The sequence below is a fragment of the Mastigoproctus giganteus genome, chromosome 14, assembly GCF_048544385.1.
Source record: "Mastigoproctus giganteus isolate SK-2022 chromosome 14, ASM4854438v1, whole genome shotgun sequence".
Classification (NCBI taxonomy): Eukaryota; Metazoa; Arthropoda; class Arachnida; order Uropygi; family Thelyphonidae; genus Mastigoproctus; species Mastigoproctus giganteus.
In genome coordinates, this window is record NC_143588.1 from 17,940,884 (window position 1) to 17,960,057 (window position 19,174).

The following is a 19,174-nucleotide window of genomic DNA, read 5'->3' on the forward strand; positions in this document are numbered from 1 at the left end:
AGTCCAATAAACCAGAAACTGCAAATTGTTTTTGCTGTTTTATGGTAGACCTCCAGAAATGTGCTTTAGAAAAATATCACAAAAGCACTCAAAATTGATTCTTATAATTGAACATATGATAACAATGAAAGTGTAGTGCATTTTAATTATTTTAATTGGTTTTTTGAAATTAAAGCGGCTGATTCCACTAACTAGTGATCATATTAACCGGCACCTACTTATTTCACTTTATGATGGGATGGGCTTACGATTGTCTCCAGCTGGACCACGTGGTTTTTCCTCTCAGCCAATAGCAGTCTTTGTAAATGTGTTGGCCGCGTGTGTTGTTTTTGCATCCTTTAGTTGAAGTGATTTTTTGTGTTGTGTTTTGATCAGTATATTAGTTTTTTCATCAATACGTACAATTTCCATTATAAAAAATCACCTTTTAGAGAGATAAATGGCTTAGTTACATAGTGAAATTTCAAACTTCCAGGGTCTTGGAATGAATTACCAAAAAACAGTATGTTAATGTTTTGTCTTATGGTATTTTCATGATACGATGGTGTCTCCAGAATGGATTAATATCGTAAAGCAGGGGTCCACTGTATATATACAGGTGACCCCCGCTTAACGCTGATAATTCGTCCCGGAAAAACAGAGCGCTAAGTGAATCCGCGCTAAGCGAGCGCTGCATTCCCATAAGGTAGCATATGTATTTGTGAGTTGCTGTCGGTGCCATAGGATATTTCCTAATCCATAATAAACGGTAGTGAAAAGATGCACAAATGTCGGTCAAAATATTTAATATTCAAATATTTGTACATATAAAATATTCTGCATTACATACATATATAATTATGTGGTAACTACTTACGTATCAAAATTAAACTTAAAATTCCAATTAAAATAATGAATTTAATTGATTTAATTTAATTGGTGAATTTAATCATGAAAAATGTGTCGATTTTGGATTGAACTTTGGCCCTCTTCCAAGTAAACTAAAAGGGGTATTAATTTTAAATCCCCTGCAGCGTTACCACCCAACAATAAAGTCAACCGATCCTTCGCTGCTTTGAAACCTGGCATGTTTTTTTTTTCTTCTTTCAATATGAAACTTCTTTTAGGCATTTGTTTCCACAAAAGTCCTGCTTCATCTATGTTATAAACTTGTTGAGAAGTATAACACATAAATACCCCTCTTCAATAATTTTAACAAGTTCTTTTTTGAAAGTTTTGACTCCTTGATCTACACTTGCGTCTTCTCCCTGGATTTTAAATCTATTCAACCAGCCCTTACTAGTTTTAAATGGTTCCATTTTTTTTTTTTTTTTTTTTTTTTTTGGTGAGTTTTCTTCAGACATCATATAGGCCAGTGGTGGCCAACCTTTTGCATACCATGCGCCAATTTTTTCTCATACGAGTTCAGATGCGCCATACAACTCAAGCACCTTTTCTACCTTCTTACGTTCATGGTTGGGGTTGGAAAATAGGGATAGGGGTAGGATCTGCTTCGCTTAGGGGAGGAAAAAGAATAATTCAAACATGCAACTAAATTAAATAATGTAGGCCAGTTCAAAAGACATGTTTATTGGAGTACCAATCTACAATAGTGAGAGATGATCTCTTGAACGAGAGGGCAACCACTGTCGTGGAACCCGCTGATGGTGGTACAGCTGCTGGAGAGTCTCGTTTGGTGAAGATAGCTCTGTACCACAGTTGTTGGATGTGATGAGAGAGAGAGCTCTGAGCGAGATGGAGCACCGAGAGAGAGATCAGGTTGGAACTTGGAGTCGTTTGTTCTCTCTGCTCACTAGAAGGAGGCCAGGCATATCCTTAATAACCTTTTTAATAAAAGTATGTTTATGAACATAATTAACATTTTTAAATGATTTAATTATTGTATGTAAAGCAATTTCTATTACAGCACATAAACATTATTTACCATTATTGAGGCTTTTGAGCCTGTTTGGATTTTGCCATCTTTCAATGTTTGGTGTTAAATTTGTTACTGAGATAATTCTTCAAATTTGAATCAGTCATTCACGACCTCGTTTTGCTTTTGATCAATTTCATGGATGAAAATGCTTGTTCACATCTGTATGTCATTCTGAAACGGCATATATAATTTTTTTGCAAATTTTCTTAGTTCTGGGAAATGTTCACAGGGTAATGAACACCAGAAATTAATCATGTCAGAAGCATTTTGATCTGAAAAAAGCTCATCAAATTTCATTTTTAATAATGAATTTGTTTTTAAATCAATAAGTTCCATTTGTATATTACTAGGCATCTCAATTATGTTTTGTTCACTAAGTAAAAATAGGTTTATAAATGCGAGCATGTAGTTTTCTTTTTTAGCCAAATCATGAAAACGACTTTCAAATGACACTTGCAATAACTTGATTTTTTCAAGATATTTGTTCCAATTGCTATCATCCATAGCACATTCATTCTGCTCTTTCAAGTGTGGAAATTGACTTAAATCCTGATTTTCTAACTGAGAGATGAACAGTTTTAATTTCATTTTAAATGAATTGATGCTATTTACTAAGCTAGGAAATAATTTATTCATGCCTTGAAGTTTTGAATTTAGATCATTGAGATGACTAGTAATATCAACTAAAAATGCCAAATCAAATAGCCAGTTGTTATCTAATAATAAGGTTCTTTCATCAGGTAGTTTGTTTTCCTGTTCTAAAAAATTATAAACAGCATTTTTCAATTTCCAAAATCTACTCAGAACCTGTCCTCCAGAAAGCCAGCGCACCTCACAATGAAGGACAAGTTCGCCATATTCCAAATCTAACAACTCGCAATATTCTCTGAATTCTCGTCTGTTTAATGCTCTTGCTCTAATTTTATTCACAAATTTCACAACCGGTAACATAACATGCTGCATATTTAAAGTTTTTCCACACAGTGCCTCTTGGTGTATAATGCAGTGATATTTTAGTACAGGATGATTTAAAAAATTTTCAAGCAAAGTTGTAGTGCCATTGGCTTTACCTATCAGTGATGGCGCTCCATCAGTACACACACTGATGAGTTTACTATAATCTAATTTTAGATTTTCTAGGCATGATTTTACTTTTTCAAATGTCTGATCCATGCAATGTTTTACCATGCAATGACTCCAGACTGGCAAGTTCTTCAAAGACATTAAAATTATCATCAATTCCTCTTATAAAAATGCTTAACTGGGCTACACCACATATGTCTGTTGATTCATCCAAAGCTAGAGAAAAGAAAGTACAAGAATGGACAAGATCTTCCAGTTGCTGAAATACATCCTGAGAGAGTTCCTCAATACGTCTCGTAACTGTCTGCCTTGATATAGCAATTTCGTCTGCTTTCCTTTCAATACCTTTATTACCAAGATGGTGTGCAAATGTTTGGAGACAAGGCTTAACAATTTCTTCTCCGTCAGAAAAAGGTTTCTTTTTTTTTTGCCAATACTAAAGCAATTTCATAGGATGCTTCTATCATTGCCAAGTCTTCACAACTTTAGCAAATATATTTTGTCTTCTGATTTCTTCCTTTTTCTTAGTCACATTCTTTTCGTAGCTCAGACCCAAGAATGAGCTTCATTTTGCCGTCTAAGTTAGTCTGATGCTGTGATTTATAGTGTCTGTTAAGATCATGTCTTTTATTATGTGAAAGAGTACTTTCACAAACAATGCAAAATGGTTTTCCTGATGAACTTGCTATAAATAGCAACTCATTTTCCCACTGTTCATTAAATTCATGTTTAATATCACTTTCTGCTTTTCTTTTGCTCATTTTCTTTTGCACTGTGGTGGATAGAAGGAATAAAAAAAAAAAAAAAACAGAAAAGTACAAAACTCTAGAAGTCTAAGTGTTGAAAAAGAACAAACAGATCACAAGTATGTATGTTGAATATCAATTGTAAACTGTCGAAAAATTTCGACAAACTGATGAGCAGGTGCGACTGGGGGTAGAGCTCCCCCCTACTATTTCTTGAGTTGGCAAAATGCGATTGATGGAAATTTTTGTAGATGAAAATACCTCAAATTTATTTCATTGTTTTGTTTTAACTTGAAAGACTTCCGATGAAGGATCTATTTGTATATTCTCAGTCCCCTGAAAAAGTCACTTATTGCATTTATTTTCCCACTTGTGCATAGAGTCGGGCGCCGGAGGCAACGGCCGTACAAAAGAATGGACGACTAAGTGCTCGATATATTTTCATAGCCATAGATCACTTACAGTCAAAATTCAGAAATGCATTTTTTTGGAGACTATTTAATTTATTTCTTTTGCTAAATTGAGGGAATTGACACGTGTAAGTGGAAAGAAGGTGGTGAGTGTCTTAAGCTATATGCGGAAGAACCTTAAATGAAAGGAAATAGAACCAAAGAATCGGCAATATGGGCTGTGGGTACTTGAGAAATTTTATGATGAAATGCGCCACTTGTAATCTTCCAGAGCACCACATTTGGCGCATGCGCCATAGGTTGGCCACCCCTGATACAGGCTAATCTCTCTCTCTCTTTTTTATTATTTATAATATTTAACTTAACTGAATTCTGCATTGGATATTATCTTCAATAAAATTAGTTAGTCTTTTGATTTCAATCCTAATAGCTGGCCTAGTCCTAGTTGCTTGCAGTGGAACAGCAATCTTTCCTGATGCTAAAATTAATTCTTTATTTTTTTATAATTGTTCTTACAGTTAAACTTGCAAGTCCTAAATTATGGCACACATCCGCTTGTCGTTGACCGGAATTGATTCGCCTCAAAACGTCTAATTTAATTTTCAAATTCAGTAGTATTTTTCTTACATTTATCGTCTTCGTACTGCGCCCAGACGTTGTTGCTTTTTCATTCTTATTGGCCATTATTAACTCTTCAAAAATGTAACTGCGTTGGTTGCATTAATTATGATACAATGTTCAAGTAAACTGTCTGTTACGCACAATGTCTAATACTGTACTGAGTGATGACTAGACTTCGGATAAATGCATATAATGCAAATATTACAAGCAATATACTTGATCATTTTTTAAAATGTTGATCTTGGAACTGCAATTAAATTAGCATGCGAGAGAATTTCACTGAGCGTGGGAATATTTCTCAAGTCGGCATGGGAAACGTTTTAACCATATTTTTATATTCATTTTCAAGCTATCGACTCCAAATGAAACGATTTCATTAAATATGCCAAAAATGCAATCTGTAAAAGAGCGTTATAGTGATCTGTGACAGCGTTATAGTCCTATACGGATTATAATATACGAACAGCATTATAGTGAATCAGCGTAAAGCAAACCACGTTATAACAGGGGCCTGCTGTGTATATATATGTGTATATATATATATATATATATATTTTTTTTTATTAAATTGCAAGTGTCACCATAGAATTTCCTCCATAGTGAAGTAAAGACCCCTCTGAAATGTATGGCTTCATTAAAATGTATTTGTTTTATGTAATTCCTTGAGGTTATCACAGACATTCTCTCAGATATGCTAGACAAGCTGTACTTGCTACCTGGGAGTCTAAAACGCTGATGGAACTGATATTCGGGTGAATTAAGCCAAGTGGACCCAATTTCGGTGAAGTCCGAACAGTCTGTGACAGCCAAATCCTTTGCTTGCACCTTCACGATGGTGACCTCGTTAGTAATCCTGGGTATAACCGCTGTGCACAAGCACACTGTGGGTGACTACCCAGATGTGAACCAATGTAAGCAGGGGGTCCAGGTGTGGTGCCCACACAACATGGAGGAATGCCACCCCTCTGTGTTATCAGGCAATACTAGGTGGTAGATGACTCATCAACTGGTGCAATACCACCACTTTGCTTATTGGAGGCTTGAAGTGGTGGAACCCATGTTTGGTCTACAGAGCTAAGTTCCGGTCAACCCTTCCCCATCTCTTCCATCATGAAGTATGACTGATGACTTTTGAGGTTATGATGAACATCATGGCAAGATCCAATCTTCCTTACATTTTGAGGGTACAGCTCTAAAACGGTGTTTGCAGGCTGGCCGCTAGTTAGTACACCGGACGAACCTATTGGTAACTCTTTAGGAGGTTTCCAGATCAGCTAGTGTATAATCTTGCTACCTCTACTCTGCCAGATAGTGACTGGAGGGAGTCCGAGTAGTGTGTATGCAGGGGGTATTGTCGAGGCCACTTTATGTCAACGATCTGGGTATATTCTTACCATGTGTACGCCATATCCAAAAATTTCATTATTTTACACAGCATGTCCCCCCCTCCACTTTTTCTTACTATTGAATACACCATGAATTGTCAAACTAATAGAGTAAGCTTATCTGTGAAAAGATCTAAACCTCCCAAACACTTCCTAATTCATTTCACAAATATACATGGTCTCAATTCTAATCTCAACGATGTCCATTTTCACTTGCAGTCTGCCAAACTGCATGTTCTTTTTCTGACAGAATCTCAGTTATCGGTTGATTCAACTACCGCTCATTTCAGTTGCCCAAACTATTCGCTGTATGATTCCTTTCGCCACAAAGGTGGTATTTGTGCATATGTTCATTCCGATATTCCCTGTCAGAGACTTGGTAATTTGGAATCTCCTCTTTTCAATCTTCTCTGGCTTAAAATCTCTCTACCTCATTGTGTCAAATTCATCTGTTGTCTCTAACATTCTTCCAACTCCACTAATCACTTGGAGCTCTTTGACTTCCTCTCTTTGCAGCTTGACTTTCTCCAGTCCAATTTTCCTAACAGTGAGGTAATTTTCCTTGGTGATTTTAATGTTAAAAACTCCATCTGGCTTCTGTTTTCTAGTCACACCGACCTAGCTGGTTGAGATGTTGAGGCTTTGCAATTACTAATGACCTTGCACAGATTGTTCATTTACTTACAAGAATACTGGAAAATCCTAACTATACAGCCAACAAACTTGATCTTTTTCTCACAAACAACCTTTCTAAGTACACAGTGGAAGTGAGTGGTCTTTTAGGCACCTCAGATCACAAATTGGTGATTGTCTCTTCTCCAATGGCACCTTTATCTCATGGCTATTCCCAACCTCATATTGTTTGGCATTATAATAATGCAAGATGGGATGACCTGCGAGATTTCTTTTCCTTGGTCGGATTACTGTTTTAAAACTTCTGATGTCCAAAGTTTGCTCAGATCGTGTCAGTGAAATTATTCTTGTATGAATGGAATCCTTCATTCCACACTCCACTTTAAAATCTCATCCTTTATCTTAACCTTGATTTTCCGATAAATGCGCTAAGGCTGTTCAAGAGAAGAATGTTGCATATCATAATTGGCTTGTTTCCAATTCTTCAGTTTCATTTTCTGCCTGCACAAAAGCTTGCAACAATTGTAAAGCAGTTATTAACTGGTCTAAACTAGATTTTGAACAGGCAAAGAGTAGAAAACTTGCTTCTTGCCCTAATGGTAGCCGAGCATTCTGGTCTCTTGCCAGAGCTATTGACCACAACTTTTGCCCATCTCTGCTCCCACCTCTGTCAAAAACAGATGGTTCTGTTGTCACTTCAGCCAAGGAAAGGATAAAGCTGATCTGCTAGCATCCCATTTTTCTTCCAACTCATGTATTGATGTTCTTGTTAAAACATCTCCCACCTTTCCCAACACGCTCCATTCAATGCCTCCTCTGGTCTTCCATCAAAAGGATGTCAGAAGGATATTGATGAATCTTGATGTTAAAAAAGCTCCAGGTCCCAAACTCCAGCTGGCTTCCATTTTCTAGTCACACCAACCTAGCTGGTCGAGATGTTGAGGCTTTTGCAATTTGTATTTCTCCACTTGTTCTCAAAACCTGTGCTCCTGAACTTACTCCTATTCTTTGCAGCCTTTTTTCACTTTCTTATTCCAAAGGTGTTTTTTCTTCTGCTTGGAAATTTGCTCGAGATGGTCGAGATGTTGAGGCTTTTGCAATTTGTATTTCTCCACTTGTTCTCAAAACCTGTGCTCCTGAACTTACTCCTATTCTTTGCAGCCTTTTTTCACTTTCTTATTCCAAAGGTGTTTTTTCTTCTGCTTGGAAATTTGCTCATATCCAGCCAGCCAGTTCCTAAAAAGGATGACAAATCCCTCCAATACAATTATTGTCCCATTGCAATTACTTCTACTTTTCTAAAGTAATGGAGAAACAAATTAACCGCCAACTCTTAAACTACCTAGAAACCTTCCATCTGATCAACGATTGCCAGTATGGATTCCATCAGTGTCAATCCACTGGTGATATTCTGGCTTATGTTACCCATTTATGGACTAATTCAATGGAAAGGTTCAGTGAAACACAAGTAGTTTCTCTTGACATCTCAAAGGCTTTTGATCGTGTTTGGCATAAAGGTCTTCTAAACAAGCTTCCATCTTATGGTTTGCCAACTGTTTTTTGTAATTGGTTATTCAGTTTTCTCTCTGATCACTCACTGAGGGTGATGGTAGATGGCTCTCTGCCTTCTAATTTCTCCACTAATGCCGGTGTCCCTCAAGGTTCAGTTCTTTCTCCCACTCTTTTCCTCTTGTATATTAATGACCTTCTTCCATTGACTGGAAATCCTATCCATAGTTTTGCCGATGATAGCACATTGCATTCTACTTTCCATTTTGAGAAACCTTGTCCTGCTCATTCAGCTTCAACTTCTCAAAAATCTACTACCAATTCCTTAAATGCCGATCTTCAGGTAATTCTCCAGTAGGGCAAAGACAACTTAATTGATTTTAATCCTAAAACTCCATCTTGTCTTGATGGAGTTTTAGGATTAAAAAAAAGGATTTTTTTTAATCCTTAAAAAGGATTAAAAAGGATAAATTAAAAAGGATTCTTCTGCTCCTATGTTTATCTTTGGTGGCACTCCAATTTCTAGGCAAAATGATATCTCTTTTGGAGATTACCCTGACTTCTAATCTCTCTTGGCACAAGCACATTACAAATATTGCTTCCTCTGCATCTAAAAAACTTGGTTTTCTCTTTAGCTCTCGGTGTTACTTTTCTTCCAAACAGCTGCTCACTCTGTATAAATCACAAATCCACCCAAAACCTCTCTCAGGCTTCTTGATTCCATTCAGAAGAGGGCAGTTAGGTTAATTAATGATTCATCTCCAACAGAGGCTTTACACTCGCTGTCTCATAGACGAACTGTTTCTGCTGCATGCCTCTTCTACAGATACTTCCATGGGCACTGTTCTTCATAATTGGCTTCTATAATTCCTGCTCTCTCCCTTTCAAAACAGTCCGCATATGTGCAGCTACCAGCCAACATCCATTTACTGGCCAACTTCAAACTCACAGAACCAACTTTTCATCTTCCTCATTTATTCATTCAACTGCCGTTTTCTGGAACAACCTTCCTTCATACGTATTTCCTGAAAATTACAGTCTACCGAAGTTCAAGTATAACAAATATGGCAAGAAATATCTTCTTTTGTCATCTCAACCTCCAACCCAAGGAAGGTACTTAGTACTACAGGTTGTAATATCTCTCGTGTTTGGGGTTTTCATATATAATAAAAAAAAAATTAAATTTTAAGAAATTATGACAGAACAATGCAGTGTAGTGCACAATTACTAGGAATAATGACAGTCTTATAAGAAACACTTTGAAGCAATGTAAACAAGCTACTAGGACAACACAAGAGTTTCTATCTATGCCATGATGGATATTTGCCAGTAGAAACAGATATGACTGTTCCATTATATCGAGCAGTGTATTTGTAAATTGCCTTTCAGGAAGAATATAGCCTACTTGGAAAATGTGCAAATAACAGCAAAGGGTGTAAAGGAATATTCTTCTTATAGGTAGAAACTCCAGATATGTAAGTTATATTTAATAACTTATTACTGCAAGTAAACTAAATGTTCAGTGTAAGCCCTCACAGGTAGCACAGTCGATATAATTCTGTCCTCTCCAGACAAGGTGAAAGAGGCTTTGATTTAAATTCCATCACTGATTGAGGAATTGTTGAGTTTTTTTACAGCATGGCTGAGTTGCATGCTTTTATTTTCTGGAAGCTTTGGTTTTTTTGTCCAGCAAATGGGTAACTTTACTACAGAATATAGGCAGATTACAGACACAGTATACTGATTCTTTATAACTTAGTTAATTTGATGTTTAACACAAATTTTGGTATCCTCTCTCTCTGTCTCTCTCTCAAGAATCACTCACAAGTGAACATAGAAATTATAAAAGTAATTAAAGACAAAATAACTGCCTTTTAAGCTATTTGTGTTATTAACTTTAGATATTTTAGTTTTATAAAAAAGCTTTGCATTTTATGGAGCATTTATTCTAAAGCATTTATTCTTTTGTTGTACATTATCAAAACCATTTTGAATATATTTACCCACAATCTTACCTTCTAGTTTTACATGTATAAAGACAACATTTTGAAAATCTTGTAAAGGTATCAAAATTATGATATTAACCAGAATTAAATAAACACCTCTGTTGCAGAGTTGCATAATTCAATTGCTTGCTGTTGTGACATCCGTAGATTTTTGTAAGGGTATTATTACAGTTTACAGGGTATGGAATAGTAAGTAAATGAGTTTTCTCTAATGTTGAATAGTTAACTATATAATATCGGTGTAGGTACACCAATTATTACTGATTGGTGTACTTTACACTACATTTGTAGTTCAAATTTATGGGTAAACTATGATGTATCTCACCGATATTATACAGTTAATTACCTAAAACCCATAAGAAATTATGCCTTGTGCATTTTATCTTTTAATGTTGAATAGTTAATATAGCAGTAAGGCAATGGATAGAGATGTTGAGAATATCAGTAGGAAGCATGCATGGTATTTTCCATGACCATTTGCATATGACACATTTGTGCATGCTGGGTTCCAAGATTACTCATACCTGCGGAGGTTTGTCAGGAGCTGAAATGGATGATTACTGAAGATGGTGAGGTTTTGCACCACGGGATAGCGGATGAGATACAGCTTCCTCATTTTGACCCAGAGAATAAGCAAAAAGTATACATAATTGAATCCAAAACACTGAGCTCTTTCTCTTTTACTCTTAATTTTTGAATCTTTTGGGGGGAAAAAAAGTAGTGATATAGATGAGAAAGCTTAAAATTGGAATGGAGTTATCAGGCAATAGAATTTATTCATAAACATTATATTGCCTGATAACTAATTTATTGTCCAATAAATAATCTTCTTGATGGAAAGAATTCTGTGATCAACTAATAATCAGTAATAATTACTTATCCCTTTAATTTGGTAATAAAATATTTCTGTGAATTCAACTTGTATTTAAAAATACAAGGGTTGTTTGATAAAGAAGATCATAATTTTTCATGAACAACCGTACTGCTTGCTATTTCTAGCTGAGCTGCAGAATTTAAGACTAAACCAAGCTGTATCACATAGTGACTGCGTAGTTGACTTGTGCATGGCATGACCTTGATGATCGGTCAAGTTTATGCCTGTTCAGTTTCGTCAAAATAACAATTGATGTGATATGCAAGGAATAGTATGCTGCTCTCAAATTTTGTTTCTCTCTCAAGAAAACATCAGCTGAAGTGTTAAAAGGTTTATGATGAATCTACACTTCCATATAGAACAGCTCGCATGTGGTTTAGAATGTTTAAAGATGGATATGATTCAATCACAAAAAAATTGGCAGTCCTGAAGATCCGGCTACTGCTGTCACCACAGAAACCATAAACACTATTTCTGTAATCATGAGAAAAGATTATTATATAGCAGTAAGGCAATGGATAGAGATGTTGAGAATATCAGTAGGAAGCATGCATGGAATTTTCCATGACCATTTGCATATGACACATTTGTGCATGCTGGGTTCCAAGATTACTCATACCTGCGGAGATTTGTCAGGAGCTGAAATGGATGATTACTGAAGATGGTGAGGTTTTGCACCACGTGATAGCGGATGAGATACAGCTTCCTCATTTTGACCCAGAGAATAAGCAAAAAGTTCTGTTTCAAAGTCTGTGTCATTGCGAACACACAAAAAAAAAAAAAAACAAATATTCTGGTGTCTATAGAAAAGTTTATGGTCATCTCTTTGATATTCAAGGAATGGTTTACCAGTATGTTGTGCCATGTCTTATGACTGTTAGGGACCTTACTGCAGAACTGTTCTACACGCTTTGCAGGATCACATTCTAACTACAACTGCATGCAAGTGGGTGGATGCTGCATCACCACCTCACATTGCTCGTATTGCCATTGAGTACTTAGCCAGTATGAATGTTAAATGTGTTCTCATCCTACAGCCCTGACTACTTTGTGTGCTTTGTGATTTTTTTTTTTTTTTTTTTTTTTTTTTTAATTCCTAAGTTAAAGAAGGAGATGCAAGGAAAATGTTTCCAGTTATCAAAAGGTGTAAAAACATTGGAGGCGATTTCAAATGCATGTCAAAAAATGGCTTCCACCATGTTTTTGAAGAATGACAGAAACATTGGAGTAAGTGCATTTCATCAAATGGGGACCACTTTGAAAATGACTATCAAAATATGGATGATTAATAAAGGTATGTTGTGAAAAAAAATTATGATCATTCTTTATTGAACAGCCCATGTGTATGTGCGCACATGCATATGTATTATTAAGTTATTGTGTTTAGAATATATGTAGCTTAGTTTAGGATTCTTTTAATATAATTCATATTTAATGCAGTGATTTTAATTTTATAGGACCAGGTTCTGCAATTGACATGTTTAATTTTAAAACCACTGTAGTGTTTAAAATACATTATCCAGTTTGAGAAATATATAATGAGCTCATTCCAAGGTCAGATAAGTCCGTTATGTATGTTTCTCAAATTTAATAATGCCTTTTAAGCATTCTAATGGCTTATGTTAAAGTGCACTTTAGTAGATCTGCTCACTAAAATTAAAATTTTTAGAAACTAAAATATCTAAATTTAAACTGAAAGAAAGAAAGATAAATGAGATGTAAGAAAATATGCTTTTAGTTAAAAAGCAGTTGGCTAGAACAAATCTAGTGGATCATGGAATGCATATATGAATTTAAAGGTTTGAACAGATATTTTATCAGAAACAGTTGGATGATACTTGATATTCAGTTTTGCAGAAGGAAGGGGTTTTTTTGTGTTTTTTTTTTAACTGGGGTTACAGGAGCTTTGCTCCTTTGTCACTTTGCTAATATTCAATATAAAAGTTTCACTATATATCAACTATAAAATCTGACCAGATTAGTAATGATAAATGTCCTTAATGGTGACATCTATTAATCTTTATTAATGACATTAATTCATCTTTAATATACATTAATAGATGAGTTGTCTATTTCTCACTATAAGAATGCAATGGAAATAGATCTTAAATCAAGTATTAGAACATACTTGCTGTTTCACATGAAAATAACCAAACTTCATACCATAATTTCCTGGAGACCTGCTTTATAGAACTTGTACATAATAAATACTTAAAAAGAACAATTGATGAACTGTTATCAAAGGTGTACTTGACTTTGCGTATAACTAGCTGTTATATTTAAACCATTTAGTGAAAGCTGCCACATTTTTAATTCTTTAATGCGAACATCAATTACAGTACAGAATTAACAGAAAATAATATGTACAGTGAATCTTGATTATCAGTGCCTTGAACAGGGGTACATTTGATTATCTCTGTGGGATATGAATAATAAAATGGAACACTGGGGCCTGAGGGGCTAGAATTCTCTTTGTTTTATGTTATATATTGTGATGTCAAACTTGTAAAAGATATCAACTTTGAACTTCACAAAATTTCTGGATGCGCCACTGGTACACCTGAAATTTCATAAATGTTATTCAAATTTTTTGCCTGGACAGCATCAGTGTTTATTTTATTTTTTTCTTATAAAGTGAAGATAGTTGATTGGCCAGCATGCCACAAAGGGCAAACAATAGTGATTATAATATTTATTTGCATTTATAAAATAAATATACTATGGGTCCACAATACATGAATTTTTCCTCCCTACACCTGTGAGGCATCTTTTTTATAACTTGGATAGTGTTAGACCACTTTTTCTACTTGTATAGAACTTTTTTTGTAAAATGTTGACTAAACATGTCACTTCTATATTTTCAGTAAATAAAAACCAATATACACAGTGGTTTCAGCAAAAAAAAAAAAAAATGGAATCAAATTATTTCCGTGAGTTAATTTTATCTTCTGTTCTTGTTCTAAAATATGTGAAATTGCATTACATAGATCGATTTCCCTTATAAGTTAAAAAAAAACAAAAAAAAAAAAATCTTGTTTATACTCTGACACAACAACCAGGTCAGTGGAGTTTACAATAAATCAATCAATCAATCAATACAAAAGTTAATCATATTTAGTAGTTGCGGGCTTGAACCCTGGTCCCTGACATAGCCAAGTGGTCAAGTCTGTTAATGTATATACACTACTATACACTCAAATCCTGTGAATAAATCACACTTTTTGATTAAATAGCATTTAGTTCCCTACCATTAGCACAGATAATCAAGGTTCCACTGCAGTAGTATCTGCCTTTCACTTAAATTTTTGAAAGCTTCTTGAAGAAGTAGTAGTAGTGACAGATCTTATTTTTGTAATAAGAAAATGTGTTTCAATATGTACAAACCAGAACTTTAATGATAAGTATTGTATTGTTTTTAGGTTTCACACAAGGAGATGTGGGACTGGCAATGGGCAAGTTATATGGCAATGACTTCAGCCAAACTACTATTTCTAGGTTTGAAGCTTTAAATCTTAGTTTTAAGAATATGTGCAAATTAAAGCCATTACTACAGCGATGGCTTGAAGATGCAGATGCATCAATTAATAATCCGTCAGCCCTCACTAATGCCCATACTACCCCAGAATCCATTGGAAGACGTAGAAAGAAACGCACTAGTATTGAAACAGGTGTAAGACTTGCACTTGAAAAAGCTTTCCTTCAGACTCCAAAACCTAATTCCGAAGAAATTACAATTTTGGCCGAATCTCTGTCAATGGAAAAAGAAGTGGTGCGGGTGTGGTTCTGCAACAGACGACAGAAAGAGAAACGGATCAATCCGTCTTCGTCAGCTGTTTCACCTCCTCATTGTGGAGCAGCACCTATAAGTTCTCCTTCTGCTGTTACCTGTATATCAACATCAGTACCAGTTTCTCCTACTTCAGCCCACTCTCCTACCTCATTTGCCATGAATATTGCACCATCAGCCACTGCACTAGTGACGAGGGGCATTTCGGCCAACACCACCACATCCACCCTGCTGGCTCCAATCACAACCAGCACTGCTCAATCTTCTACCTCAATTGCTACAGCAACAACTGCAGCAATGGCTACATCCAGGGCTATTACCATTCCAACACCACCAGAATTAAAAAAATGTATAGGAAGTGACTAAATTCCTGGACATCAAAAGTCCTAATTTTTTTAATGACTGAATCACATTTTCAAAAGTGACCTGCCATACAACAGTTCCTATATTCTACCATATCACATTTAGATTCCTGCAACAGGATCAAACTCAATTCAATGCCCCAGCTCATTGAAAAAAAAAAAAAAAATTTTTAAATTTAAAGAAAAAAGCAGCTGACGTTACAGCATGAAATGCTACAAACTTTCATATACAAGACATATAAAGGACTAAGAAAGAATGTTAGAAAGGCAGGAATCTAGATGAACTGTGTCACTTTTTGGCACCTTTTGTCACGACTCAGGGAACCTACAGCTTGTCAAACTTTTTCCGTGTTGAAAATGAAATGGCTATTTAGTTTTTAACTAATTTACCAACTTTAACATACTTCTCCCGTCTTTTTATGGTAGTAGTTTTCCTACTACTTACATATTAATTTCAGGTATATATTTCAATATAAAATAGCAGTAAAAATATTTGAACAAAATATGTCATTTTTGGACTTAGTTAAATTTTTTTCAAAATTAAAAAAAAAAATTAAAAGGAAAATGATGCTAGCATTTGTTTTTAAAATGCATATTTTAATTATTCATTGTGTAGAGTTTTAAGTACAGAATATTTTCTGCTGTTCTGCAAATGAGTATTGTACATTAAGAGTAAGGTTCTATAGCTGAAATGTTAAATAAGAATGTAGAAATGAATGTTTTGCACACTGTTAACAGAAAAGAAAACATTTTCAAACTATATCACTGTGATTTTTCCAACATTGAACTTTTCATGACAGAAATTGATGTGGCAGCATACAGATTTGCGTAATACAATATCTGTGGGTTGACAATTTTTAAGTTCATTTTGAAAAATACATACAGTTGTGTAAATATCGATGTTTTTAATTTGTTTTAACAGTTTTTTATATTTAGGTGTATACAGTGATCTAAGAATAGTTAGTCCTATTTGCCTTTAATGCTGAGCAGAAATCGAGTTGTTCAAAGTTCCTTTCTTACTTCTTATGCTTCATCATGGATGGAAATATATGGTATTTGGATTAAGAAGTGATTGTTACCATGTTTGTGAAATTGCAGGGATGCTCACAATCTTGTTGAGCTTGTCAATTTGGATTTACTGGTTATATTGTGACAGTGACCTAGGTACAAAGAGAGCATTTTAAATAAGTAATATTCTATGAAGTGACTTGTGGTTAAAAAAAAAAAAAAAAAAACATTATTTTTATGTGACATAAGAAAGAGCTTTTTGCATGTCACTCCTACACACCTCAGGGCAAGAAAAGCAAAACAGTTTTTAGTACACCAAAAACAATTCTGTTTCATAATAGTGATAAATAGCTCTTTTTTTATGGAGCTAATAAAATATGCAGGTTCTACTCTTTGAGTATAACAAATTCCAGGTTTCATGGAATAACAGTCCATGGTTTGTATAAAGCTAGCTTAGAATCTTTGGAGAGCATCTGGAATGATGTGCTATCTACTGTCCCAAATATACCTCATTACTAGATTCTAGATCTTGAGATGTAGGTTTCTTTCTTTCTTTCCCTTGAAAATGATACTTTCACTCTTTAATAATGCTTCATGGTCTTCTAGCAGTAGCCTCCCTTTAAAACTGTAAGTTTAACTTTTCTTATATAGAAATATTGTAGTCTGTAGTAAAGTACAGAATGTATGCATGCAGAGAAAACTTTGAAAGTACCAGCATAAAATTTTTATCCTGTACTATGTAAACACTTTACACATTTATGGTATTCTTTCATTTTAATTTCCAATGTTATATACATACAGTAAGAAGCATAAATCAAAAATTTTCTTACAAAATTTTTCTTAAGAATATGAAATAAAACAAAAGCTATAGAGGGGGGGGGAACTTCATGAAAACTTATATATATATAAAATTATTATTATTTATTTTTTTTTTTTTTTTTACATTTTGTGGGAAATTAAGGTTTTTAAAAATCAGTGTCATTTACGTTATTGTTAGATATATTTATCTTTCATGAAATGAAGTTCATTTAAAATGTACGTGCAGTTGTTTTAGGCCAAGGATTTTCAAGATATTTTGACACTGGTATAATTTTAAGATTACATTTATGTAATGATTCTGGGATAATGAGTCAGTTTCTGTAAGTAAATTTTTGAATAAATTTACTAACAAATGTGCAAAACAACTTTATAGTTGTCATTTAGTGATATTTTAGTTTTATAAATAGAGAATTAAAGCAGACTTTATCTTATCCATAAGCCAAAAAAAGATAAGTGCCGGAATATTTAATATACAGTACTTAAATAAGGAATATTTCATATAGTTAAGATGTATTTAAATACAGGTAATTAATCATTAAGATTATAATTGGGCTATCTGTTTGACATTTTCATTCTGGATAAATTTTAAGTGAAATGTTGTTTGGTGAATGATATTTCATTTAATTTGTGATGAAATCTTATTCACCAAATAGGAAACTATGAACAATTTTTTGAGTGAGTGACTTTTTTTTTTTTTTTGTATTTAGGGTATTACTTAATGTATAATATTTTGAGGAATGTATCTTCTTTGTCTTCATCTTCTTAAGCTGACATATTATAAAACAATATCAAAAATCAGAAAACTCTTTAAATCAGAAAACAAAGGTTCTTAGAAGATAAAGTTTCATCATTTCATTTGTGTGGCAACACTCTATTATATAGATATAATCTCTGACCAGAAACAGTTGTAATTGAACACTTCCACAAGTTTTTCATTTTAAGTATAGTATAAAAGTTTGAATGTATCATGCATGTGGTTCTTATAAAAAAAAAAAAAAAACAATAAGAAAAGATCAGCCTCGAACCACCCTATCACTATATGTATTAATGATAATCACAATGGATGTAGTTCATGACAGAGAACAAAGAAGATAACTGAGCAATATAAAACCAGTGATTACAATGTAGGGGGAATATGATGATAATAAAAAATAATAAATATATATATATATATATATATATATATATATATATATATTACAGTTAGAAACATGCACATAGCAGCAATGTGAGACCCCAATATTTGAAATATCTTAAAAAGTGCTGCATTAATGAAAAAGGATAGTGTTGTAATATCCCAAAATAATAATAATAAAAAATAAAAAAATACTGTGTTGATGAAAGATTGCAGCAAGTAGAATATAGTGTTGCAATATCAGATCATTATTATTATAATGGATCAATACACTGCAATGATATATTTAATTTACTGACTCAATTTTTTTCATGAGTGCAGTGCTTTTTTACTATATTTTATATAGTTATTTCCAGTAGCATAGCCAGGATTTTTTGTCAGCAGGTACATTCACAAAAGAAGGCACCAATTTCCTAATGCTAAAAAGTGCCACAATACCAGATTTCGGCATCAGAGTGTACAATGTACCTGCTGACCCTACCCTGGTTATGCCACTGGTTATTTCATGTGTACACACACACACGCGCGCACACACACAATTTCATATACAGGGTGATTCACTACCAGTGCGACAAACTTGCAGGAGGTGTAGGGGGCACAAAGATGAATCGGAATCACATAGCATTGCAGGGTCCAAAATGCCTTCGTCATGCGGTAGAGGACGTTGAACGGAAGGTCGCATGAACAGCGATCCCGCTGGAAGTCAGCATTTGCGAACCGTTTCTGTTGAAGAAACCAAGTAGCAAAAGTCCTCCGGAGTGGATAATCCGCAGGCTCCAATGATTGGACGTGTCGCAGATGGTATGAACTCATTTGGTTTGTTGACAGTATCCTCCATACGGTGGATTGGGAAATACCCAATCGTTGGCCTATCGCTC

The 19,174-nt window shown here is 34.4% G+C and overlaps 1 protein-coding gene across 4 annotated transcripts in view; it reads left to right on the forward strand.

The window, feature by feature from the left end:
- LOC150074998 (uncharacterized) overlaps positions 1-15,421 on the forward strand; it is a 381,296-nt gene extending 365,875 nt beyond the window's left edge. For all 4 annotated transcript variants that reach the window (XM_090388218.1, XM_090388219.1, XM_090388221.1 and 1 more), the window contains one exon: positions 14,605-15,421. In XM_090388218.1, coding sequence (XP_090244344.1) covers positions 14,605-15,338 — 734 coding nt within the window. In that variant the 3' untranslated portion in view covers positions 15,339-15,421. The remainder of the gene's footprint in view (positions 1-14,604) is intronic.
- The last annotated feature ends 3,753 nt before the right edge of the window (positions 15,422-19,174 follow it).